This window comes from Rhincodon typus, chromosome 32 (assembly GCF_021869965.1).
Source record: "Rhincodon typus isolate 14 chromosome 32, sRhiTyp1.1, whole genome shotgun sequence".
NCBI lineage: Eukaryota > Metazoa > Chordata > Chondrichthyes > Orectolobiformes > Rhincodontidae > Rhincodon > Rhincodon typus.
In genome coordinates, this window is record NC_063363.1 from 61,362 (window position 1) to 73,249 (window position 11,888).

An 11,888-nucleotide genomic window follows, 5' to 3' on the forward strand; every position below is an offset into this window, starting at 1 on the left:
CTGTGGTTGGGTGCTAGTTTTAGGTCACGTTAATGAACTGACTTTTTCAGAATGTTTTTTTTGTTATTAGCTGCACCTTACAATGGGAACCACTTACCAAAGATGGGAAATATTTCTTAATCAACCAGTTTAGAGGTGTTATTACACACATTCTGGAGCATAGAGTCATAGAGTCATACAGCACAGAAAATCCATGCTGAACATAATCCCAAACTAAACTAGTCCCACCTGCCTGCTCCTGGCCCATATCCCTCCAAACCTTTCCTATTCATGCATTCGTCCAAATGTCTTTTAAACGTTGTAATTATACCTGCATCCACCACATCCTCAGGAAGTTCATTCCACACGCGAACCACCCTCTGTGTGAATAATTTGCCCCCACGTTATTTTTAAATCTCTATCCTCACACCTTAAAAATATTCCCCCTAGTCTTGAAATCCCCCATCCTAGGAAAAAGAGCAGGTGGAACTTGAACAAGTACACTCATTGGAAAACATGTTGTGGTGTAAATACAGGTTTGTTTGTAAATATAAGAAAAGGTGCCGGGGAACTGAAGAACTTATAGAATCCCTACAGTATGGAAGGAGGCCATTTGGCCCATCAAGTCCACACGATGGGCACACAATTCTATCCTATCCCTGTAACCCTGCACTTCCTATGGCTAACCCACCTAGCCTGGACAGCACGGGCAATCCACGTAACCTGCACATCTTTGGACTGTGGGAGGAAAAAGGAGCACCCAGAAGAAACTCACGCAGACACAGGGAGAATGTGCAAACTCCACACAGACAGTCACCTGAGAGTGGAAGCGAACCCGGGTCCCTGACGCTGTGAGGCAGCAGTGCTAACCACTGAGCCACCACGTATGCCTCCAGCGCAAGAATAGGAGAAAAACATGAGTATATTATCCAGAAGTACTTTCATATACAGTTGAACGTTTTTCCCCCCCAACAGTAAATCAGTCAAGTTTCCAATAAATCAATTTACATGCGAAGCCCAGTAACAAGGCTCTTGTGGTGTAGTGGTAGTGTCCCTACCTCTGTAACTGCTCAAGTCCCAACTGCCACCAGAGATGTGTGATAACGTTTCTAAACAGAAATGGCTGGGGAAACTCAGCAGGTCTGGCAGCATCTGTGAAGAGGAAAAACTGAGCTAATGTTTCAAGTCCAGTGTCCCTTCATCAGAACTGAACAGGTTGATTCGAAAATATCACAAAACCAATGCAATACCACCAAAGAAAACGCAGGGATTAAGAATGATGCAGACTGTGGACATGTGCAGGAATGTTCGCCTTTATTATCAATGATCAAACAAAAGTCAGCAAGAGCAAGGAATAGTAAATGGCTGAGTTGAAATCGCGGAACTTTCAGCAGTTTCTAGAGTGCTGTAAACACGCTCTTGCTTTGATAATTACAGTTAAAATCGGCAAAAAGCAAAATATCAAGAGAGTTTTGTTTCAGTTTCTGGTAACTACAGCAGAATTGATTCCCAGGCTGCACACACACACAGGGGTCAGTTCAGCTGGCTAGGGGATATTGACAGGGCTCAGTGAAGCCAAATTGAATCTCTACCACATTGTTTTCGACATGTTCACAGCGGTCTTGCTAATGTTTCATTCACTTTTGGTCGCATCTTGGTAATGAGATGAATTGCTACGTTATTAAAGGTATCAGCAAGTTCACGTCTTTCCCAGCCGTTTTATTCTGCGCAATAGTTGATGAAATATGTAGACAAGGACATGAAGTTTTTTTTCTTTAGTTCTTACAAAGTGCCGACTCGCTGTTATCTCAAACAGCCACTTGTTCAGAGCTGGTATTCGTCAATGAATCTCAACAGGCTATTCAGCTGCACAAGCATCACAAATGAAATGTGAAATCGACTTCAAGCTAATCTACCATCCCTTGTTAGGGTTGTTCACAGGCTGGTTGTAATTACATTGAAATCAGAGTAAGAGTGTGAACTACAGGAACATGAACAGCCCGGTCTGTCACCACTTCTGTGCAGGTTTGACACCAAAACTATCGCGTTTCCCCTCCCGTGAGGGGATCTCAGGAAATTGCTGGAGGAGGATTCTGGTCCAGAACTAGAATATTTTAGCCAGGCCACGTTCAGGATGATTCAGCAAACACAAAGGGGAGTAGGAATCTTGAGCTGTCTTCCCCTGAAAGCTTTTGAAGCTGAAGACAACTACAAATGTCTAATGTATGATTATTTTTTGTTGGATGGGTGGATTAAGGGTTTGACCATCAACGTGGACAGACGAATTATTGATGGATTGCTGGAATTGACTGGAGAAGCTGAATGGTGTCCTGTTTGACGATCACAAAGTGAGGGAAGAATGGTTGCTGGGTTCCATTTATGTGTAACCTATTTCTAGCGATGAACAGTCTCTGAATCAGATGAGAGAGATGAATGGTGGCTTTAAGACTGGTGTGGGAGAAAAGGGTTCTGGGTGATTGGCTGCTGGCAGCAGCACTGAGGAAGGTGGGAACAGACGCAACTTGGACAAGACTGGGTCATTAAATGCATTCAATGGATAGATACTCAGACTTTTAATCAGGAAGGGAATCAAGGGTTCTGAGGAAAGTTGAGGATTGTCAGATTAGCTATGATCTAATTGAATGGCAGAGCAGACTTGATGGGCTGAGTGGCCTGCCTCTGCTCCTATGTCTTCTGGTCTTATGAACTCTGCTGGGGTTGATGTTCTTAGCAATTTCAAATTTGGGTAAGAGGAGAGTTTTTTTTTAGAGTAAATGGTTTGGGCAATGGATCAAGTTTGGGAAGACGTGGTAAATTAAAGAGAGGCCATGATCTGGTGAAGAAGGCATTAATGCTGAGCTCTTGTCCAATAAGAAAGGGACATCAGTGATTGCTCATAGAAACTGAGACAAGACACAGGAAAGAAGTCGAAACTATTTTACACAGTCTGTGAATGTAGTCTGGAACATTCTGCATGGAAGAACAGCTGAAGCAAGTTCAACTGGAACTTTTAAAGGGGAATTGGTCCTTTCTCCCTACCCCTCCCCCCTCACTTTTGATGGTTTGCATTGCTATAATGGGCTTTCCTTATAAATATTTAATTGGCTACACCAGCGATTATATCCGTGGTGGTTAGTAGTTTAACAAAAAGGGGAAAAAAAAACAAAAAAAAAAAAAATTCATGGTGATTTAGCGGTAGGAAAGTTGTTCTGTTGTGTGTGATAACAATCCTGGATATAAAAGGGGTTTGGTGATGGCCGTTGATGAATAGCAGGAGGAATTGGGAGTCGCAATAGTGTGTGCCATCTACCGAATGCACTGCTGTAACTCAATCAGGCTCCTCTGACAGCACCTTCCAAAACCACAACCTCTACCACCTAGAAGGACAAGGGCAACAGATACATGGGAATGCCACCAGCTGCAAGTTCCTCTTCACACTCATCACCCTGACTTGGAAATATATTGCAGTTCCTTTACTGTCACTGAGTCACAATCCTGGAACTCACTCCCTAACAGCACTGCAGGTGTCTCTACAGCATGTGGACTCAGCAGTTCAAGCAGGCAGCTCATCTCCACCTTCTCCAGTCCAATTAAGGATGGGCAATAAATGCTGGCCTAGCCAGCAGCACCCACATTCTATGAACTAATAAAACAAAACTGGGGTTAACTTCAAGCTGAAAGCACCTGTGCCATGACCTCTTCCTGTGCTGAACCATTCTATGAAAACCTGAACATACAAATCATCAGAAATAAAATGACTCTCAACTCATGAAATTGTATTGGAGTTTATATAATTTCCCAACCAGGGGTTCAGCAGCACATTATCAAACATCCGTCATTATTTGTTGTATACCCTACACCCCGGTGTTTATCCATATTTCCTTGCAACGCACCAATACTATTCACCACAACCAACCCACAAGAGAGTGAGTTCCACAGTCTCACCACTCTCTGAGTGCAAATGTTTCTCCTGCCTTTGCTGTTGAATTCCTAGTGACTGTTTTATATCAATGATCCTAGTTTCAGACTCTCCAACAAGTGGAAACACCGTCTCTATGATGTCAACATTTCCTTTCTAGCCTGATGATTGCCAGCTTGTACAGTCTTCCCGACTGGGTATAACCTCTTCTCAATCTTGTTTGTACCTTCCCTGGTGCTTCTATAAGCTACTTGTCTTTTGGAGATTAGAACTGTTTACAGGGCTCACTATGGTCTTGGCTATGTTCGGTAAAAACTTAACATAATCATGTTGCTTTTCAATTCTACTTCTCTAGAAATGTTCCAGTGCATTGGTTGCCTTTCCAATTATCTGGTTAATAAAGAAGGTGGCCATACAGGAGACTGCATCATGTACATACAGGCAGACAGACTAATCAGGAAAAGCTGGCAACAATTGGAGAAAGACGAAATTAGTACACAGCATCAATATAATATTTTGGTCCTCAGATGGTAGACAGAAAGAGAGAACAAGAAGGAAAGGGGCAGAGAAAATGGACGAGGGTTAAAATGGGCTGGATACCATTGACCAATGGGGAATGTGTGAAGTTGGGAGGGAGAGAGATCCCAATGTTAGCACCTAGTGAATATGCAACTCCTTCTACCACATTTACTCAATTGTTTTCCAGGGAATATTTGACCACTGTATTCCTTCTACCAATATGCACCATTTCACTCTTTTTTTTATCTAAGATTTATTTGGCTATTCTCAAGTGGGGACGGAATGTCTTATGAGGAGAGGATGAGTAGGTTGGGCTTATATTCACTGGGATATAGAAGAATGAGATGAGACCTTATTGCGAGTCTAGGACCAGAGGGCATAGTATTAGAATAAGACGTCACACATTTCAGACAGAGATGAGGACAAATTTTGTCTCTCAGAGGGTTGTGAATTTGTAAAATTCCTTACCATGGAGGGCTGTTGAGCCTGGGCCAATAAGTGTATTTAAGGCTGAGGCAGACAGCCTTTTAATCAGTAAAGGAACGAAGGATTATTGGGAAAAGACAGTGAAGTGGAGTTAAGTATGATAGTATCAACCATGATGTCATTGAATGGTGGAGCAGATTCAATGGGCTGAATGGTCTACTTCTGCCCCTATGTCTTATTATCTTATTTATTTTGGAATTATATAATTGGACATCCAATTTGTCACTGATGCCTTTCCCAAGGGGTTTTATGATATCAGTTAAGCCCCACCTTCCCTGGGAGTTGACTTATAAAAAGTAACATCTTCCACCTCTATTTATAAACCCGACCATTTTGCAGTTCCTGTTAATCTCTGACTGGAAAAAGCACCATGTTTAAACGTTAGACCAGGAGGTGGTGTAGTCAGAGACAGACGGATTCCCATTCTTCCCAGCACGTTTCAGATGGAAGTGACTGTCCATGGTGGCTTGACTAATGCAGCCCATCTCTCTCAGAAGTTTCAAGATGTCATTTCTGAATTTGACACCAATAAAGACATAGAGGATTGGGTTGAGACAGCTGTGACTGAAGCCAACACTCTCTGACAGCGCCATGGCAAAAGCTAGTTTTCTGTATAAATCACAGCCAGCCGTGAACACATCTAGCGATCGCAGTGTCCTGATAATCATCACCACATTGTAAGGAGACCAGCAGATGAAAAACATGACTGTGACTGTCAGCACCATCTTGACGGCCTTGTGCCTCTCAAAGTTCTGGGTCTTGCACAGAGTTTGGATCACTTTGGTATAACAGTAACACATGACAACAAGTGGCAAGGAAAAGCCAATGCCATGGTACAGGATCTGCTCGGCCAAGAGCCAGTCATTCACCCTGATGTCACTTGATGGGTAGGTGCATTTGGGAATGTCCTCGGGTAAGTTTTCCTCAATTGTTAAGAAGACGAGAGTTGGAATTTGAAGGATGAATCCTATGGACCAGATGGCTGAGCAGACCAGGTGCACATACTGGGCTTTGCGTTTTTTGTAAGTTTGGACCGCGTAGACAATCGCCAGGTACCGGTCAAAGCTGATGCACCCTAAAAGCAAACTATTGCAGAAGAAGTTGAGTTTGTGGATGGAACCTATCACTTTACAAAGGAAAGTACTGAAGTGCCACCCCAAAATTTTTTCCACAGCAAAGAAAGGAAGGACAAGGACAAGGAGGAGATCAGCCATTGCCAGGTGCAGCAAGTAATTGTCAGTAGGAGTCCGCATGTGCCTGTAACGCAGCAGGATCAGCAACACCAGGCCATTGCCAATGATCCCAAACAAGAAAACAATGAAATAAAGCATGGGCACAATGACTTTCCGGAAATATTTGGGGGTTTCATCTTCTTCAGGGCAGTAAGTTTCTTCATAATCAAAGTCATCTGTAACATTGTCATACAAATAATCCTGAAATTAGAAAGAACAAAAATCACAAACACTGAACTGAAAATAGTGTAAAAAACATTTAACAATTTGCAAACATGTCTACCTCATTCTTCCCACAAACTCCTGCCATGATTGCTACCGAGTGAGCAGCGCTGCTTTACAGATCTGACCCTAGATTTTGTCTAATTTAACCTATTTTTGTTATCAACCTGTTTGGAGATGTTATCACACACCTCTGGAGTAGGTCGAACTTAAACCATGGACACTACCACTGTGCCACAAGAGGGCCCTAAAAGTGTTATTGCACACCTCTGGAGCATGTGGGACTTGACCCTGGGTGTCCTGGGCTAGAAGGACACTAGCACTGCACACAAGAGCCCCTAGATAGAGTTCTGAGATTGGACTGTTGTCACTCTTAGCTTAAGGTTAGGGCAAGTCAGCATTATCTCCCGATGAAATCTGCAACTATGTGGGGATTGGCTGAGGATAATTTCAGGGCACTCAAAATCCGCGTAGTTGCTATATTGATCAGAAAATTTAGTCCTCCAATCACCAACTAAATGCCTCAATTTCTGATACCCTCATATTTTTTCACCTTGCAATAGTGTTGATGAGCAAGACATTTCTTGGGGATGTAGCTGTACATATTTAATGAGGGAGGTGGAGAACTTTAAAATTTCAAGCTGGCATGCTGGGGAACAGGAGATGGCCATCCAGCCCCTTGAGCCTATTTCACCATTCAGTATGATCAATGGCTGACCTGTGCCAGTGGTCATATGTCCAATATACCCCTCCTTCAAACTACAACCCTCAAAACCTGGATAAATCTATCAACACCAAACAAAAATTTTTAAAAAAGAGGCTGGAAATACTCACAAAATCAGAGAACACCATCTGTGAAGAGAGAAACAGAATTAATATTTCAGGTCCATGAACGTACATCAAATCTATCAATTTCAGTTTTGAATTTTTCCATAGACTCTCCCCAGTTTCAACAGCTTGTTGAGGGAGAGAGATCCAGATTCCCACTATCCTCTGTTTGGACAGTTGCCTCCTAACATGATCCCTGATCTGCATGGATCTAATTTGAGGTTCTGTCTCCTTTTCCGAATTCCCCCACCAGAGGAAATATTTCTCTCTATCTACAGATTAAGACTCTGACAGGAAGATTGTGCTGGAAATCAGGCTCCACTATTCCACGAGCCATACTAAACTTATAAATGTTCCATTTAATCACCAAAATGGTCAGTTTGTTTCTCTTTATTATGTTAACTGGAACTATCTCCATCTCCACACTGATCAACAAGAGACATTCTCACTGGGTTTCTTCAGTAAACTCAAAAATTATACATTAATTAAAGGCAAAATATATTCTTACAATAAATGGCAACTTATCAACCAAGATTTTATGTAAGATTATCACCATTTATCCCAAACACACACACATTAACATGCAGACAGAATAAGAAGAAACAGCTCTGCAGAGTGATTGTGGGAGAGAAAAATAAGTGAAAGAAAATAACCTCCTTGTTAGTCAAGAGTTCAAATGCAGAAGGTAGAATGGGTTGACCTCTCACAGTTCCTTTGATTTCCTGTCAATGAGATCCAATCTATTGGTCACAGAGTGATGGATGATCTTCAAACTAGATTTCAGATTCAACTAAGAAATAGTTGGGACCACTGTTATGTGAAACTTACAGGACTCAGGAATACTTCATTGAGAGAGACAGAGCGTGCAAAAATGCCAATCTTTCCTTGGCAGTACTTTGGTAAGGCAAACCAGGGCTGGACCTATACAGTTAATGGTAGGGCCCTGAGGAGTATTGCTGAACAAAGAGACCTAGGGATGCACGTGCACAGTTCGTTAAAAGTGGAGTCGAAGGTAGACAGGATGGTGAAGAAGGCGTTTGGCACACTTGCCTTCATTGGTCAGTGCATTGAGTATTGGAGATGGGATGTCATGTTGCAGCTATGCAGGACATTGGTGAGGCCACTTTTAGAATTATGTGTACAATTCTAATTGCCCTTCTATAGGAAGGATGTTGTGAAACTTGAAAGGGTTCGGAAAAGAATCACAAAGATATTACCAGGATTGGAGGGTTTGAGTTATAAGGAGATGCTGAGTATGCTGTGACATTTTTCCCTGGAACATTGGATGCTGAGGGGTAACCTTATAGCGGTTTATAAAATCAAGAGGGGTATGGATAGGGTGAATAGCCAAAGTCTTTTTCCTAGGGTGGGAGAGTTCAAAACTAGAGGGCATAGGTTTAAGGTGAGAGGGGAAGGATTTAAAAGAGACCTGAGGAGTAACATTTTCATGTGGAAGATAGTAGTGTAAGGAACAAGCTGCTAAATGAAGTGGTGGAGGCGGGTACAATTACTACAACATTGGTAGATGAATAGGAAGGGTTTAGAGGGGTATGGGCCAAATGCTGCCAAATCAGACTAGGGTCAGATTGGGATATCCGGTCGGTGCAGACAAGTTGGACCCAGGGCACAGCCTTAGAGTAAAGGGAAGACCCTTTAGAACAGAGATGGCAGAAACTTCTTCAGCCAGCGAGTGGTGAATCTATGGAATTCACTGCTACAGAAGGCTGTGGATGCCAGGTCATTGAGTATATTTAAGACGGAGATAGATAGGTTCTTGACTGTCAAGGGGATCAAGGGTTACGGGGAGAAAGCAGGATAATGGGGTTGAGAAACTGATCAACCATGATTGAATGGCGGAGCAGACTTGATGGGCTTAATGGCTGAATTTCTGTTCCTATGTTTTATGGTCTTATGGTCAAGGGGTCTGTTTCCATACTGTATGACTCCATGACTCTATGAACTCTGCAGCAACAACCTTATCTAGATGTGACTAACAAAAAGTGTACCTCAGTCCAGAAGTTGTTGCTATGCAATGAACAGTACAGATTATAAGCATTTTTCCAAGTCTGTTTGCCGAACAATCAAAATAATAAACCTATATTTTACCTCTCTCTTAAAAGCTTTCGCTTGTATTCTTCATAAAGTCAGTGGACTTTTGTAAACAGCAGGTGATCCCAGCCCTCTTTGGCCTTTTGAATTCCAAAAAGTCACAGCATAAAATCCTTTGCAATAATCCCAAACCTCCATTTTCCTATCGTCATTGTCTATATATATGTGTGTGTGCGTATGTGCGTGTGTGTGTGTATGTTTCTAACACAACTTCAACAGCTTGATTTGTATTCTAACTTAAGCTGGAGGAGTGCACCGTCATTCTAGTCTCACTAGTCCACAGGTCACAACATCCATTAAAAATAACTTCTATGATTGATAAAATGGTACTTACATACTACATAATACTACGCATTAAAAATAAAAGATCAATCACCAGGTTTCTTAATGAACACAATTATTGGTTTATTGTGAAAACAAAACTTATATAATGAAGATGCAATAATTGGTTAACATGCATAGTCAGTAATATAGAAGTTTCAATACTTAACCCTCTAAATATTCCCAAAACACTCTCTCTCTCTCTCTCACACACACACACACACACACACTCTTCTGGAGAAGAGAAAAATGAATAAAAAGTGAAGACACGTTCACATATGTATTCTCATTTCTCTTTGCAATTTTTCCCCATAACATAAACAAGTTTTAAGTGATAAGGCTGTAATAGCAAACTCCATTGAAATAGGCAAAGTCTCAAGGATTATGATTATTGTATGTAGTCATTGGAAATATACTTCAAAATATTTAACAGGTGGTAACAATCCCCTGGTTTCTTTTAGTACTGTAGGGTATCTATCTTGGAGTTGATTTAGATTTTAGTTAGGAAAGTTTTCCCCTGGCTTCTCTATGCCAATCCACCTTGTTGTAATGGACTGCATCAATTCCCAGATCACAAGCATCAATTGCTCCTTGAACAGCTTAATGAAATTTGGTATGGCCAACACTAATTTATTGATCAGAATGGCTTTTAACTTCTCAAAAGTTGCCTGGCACTCCAATGACTACATTACTTTGGCTTTTTTTTGGAGTGAATCATTAGTGGAATAACTATAGTACTAACAATTTTGTACAAGGTTGTAACAATATCCACGAATCCCCAAAAATCTCAAACATACAAAACAGGAGCAGGAGTAAACCATTCAGCCCCGTGAGCCTGCTCCACTATTCAATATGATCAAAGCTGATGTGTTTGTATTTTGAATTCCACATTTCCATCTACCTCAATACCGTTTGATTTTTCTGCCTAACAAGAACATATGAACATTAGAAAATCAGATTTTTTAAACTATAGAATGAGAATTGACAATGGTTATCATTGCAGTAAGTATTGATCCCAGTTTTATATTTGAAGGAATTTGGATGTTACCACCTTCCATGGAGGGATTTGAACCTATGCCCTTGGAACATAGAGTTCTGGATTACTAGACAAATGATGTTACCACTACACTGCCCCTATAAAATGCACTTTCATCATTTGTAAGACTAGCTTTAAATTCCAGATTCATAAATTGAGTTTCCACCAGTCATCAATATGGAATTTAAACCCATGTCCCCAAAGCATTAGTCTAGTCCTTGATCATAAATATTGGAATATCACCACTACATCATCACAATCAATATTTTTCATTTAGTTTTAGGGTCTGGGAACTCTTAGTTACAATGCTTGTACTTTTTCACTCCTTGGCAGAACTTGTCCTCACCATACCATACGCCCTTCATCAGAAAAGGGGGAGGGGAAGGGGGTTCTGAAATAAATAGGGAGAGAGTGGGAGGCGGATAGAAGATGGATAGAGGAGAGGATAGGTGGAGAGGAAACAAACAGGTCGAAGGGGCGGGGATGGGGCCAGTAAAGGTGAGTGTATGTGGGGAGTTAGGGAGGGGATAGGTCAGTCCAGGGAGGACGGACAGGTCAAGGGGGCGGGATGAGGTTAGGAGGTAGGAGATGGGGGTGCGGCTTGAGGTGGGAGGAGGGGATAGGTGGGAGGAAGAACAGGTTAGGGAGGCGGGGACGAGCTGGACTGGTTTTGGGATGCGGTAGGGGGAGGGGAGATTTTGAAGCTTGTGAAATCCACATTGATACCATTGGGCTGCAGGCTTCCCAAGCGGAATAAGAGTTGCTGTTCCTGCAACCTTCGGGTGGCATCGTTGTGGCACTGCAGGAGGCCCAGGATGGACATGTCGTCTGAGGAATGGGAGGGGGAGTTGAAATGGTTCGCGACTGGGAGGTGCAGTTGTTTATTGCGAACCGAGCGTGGGTGTTCTGCAAAGCGGTCCCCGAGCCTCCGCTTGGTTTCCCCGATGTAGAGGAGGCCACAACGGGTACAGCGGATGCAGTATACCACATTGGCAGATGTGCAGGTGAACATCTGCTTGATGTGGAAAGTCTTCTTGGGGCCTGGGATGGGGGTGAGGGAGGAGGTATGGGGGCAGGTGTAGCACTTCCTGCGGTTGCAGGGAAAAGTGCCGGGTGTGGTGGAGCTGGAGGGGAGTGTGGAGCGGACAAGGGAGTCACGGAGAGAGTGGTCCCTCCGGAAAGCAGATAAGGGTGGGGAGGGAAAGATGTCTTTGGTGGTGGGGTCGGATTGCAGATG

General features: G+C 42.5%; 1 protein-coding gene across 2 annotated transcripts in view; it reads right to left on the reverse strand.

Annotated features, from left to right (window-relative positions):
- Nucleotides 1-1,276: 1,276 nt before the first annotated feature.
- Nucleotides 1,277-11,888, reverse strand: part of LOC109936243 (C-X-C chemokine receptor type 5) — a 35,123-nt gene continuing 24,511 nt past the window's right edge. For both annotated transcript variants that reach the window (XM_048615507.1, XM_020534856.2), the window contains exons 2-3: nucleotides 7,192-7,209; nucleotides 1,277-6,336 (exon numbers count right to left, since the gene is read on the reverse strand). In XM_048615507.1, coding sequence (XP_048471464.1) covers nucleotides 5,278-6,336; nucleotides 7,192-7,209 — 1,077 coding nt within the window. In that variant the 3' untranslated portion in view covers nucleotides 1,277-5,277. The remainder of the gene's footprint in view (nucleotides 6,337-7,191; nucleotides 7,210-11,888) is intronic.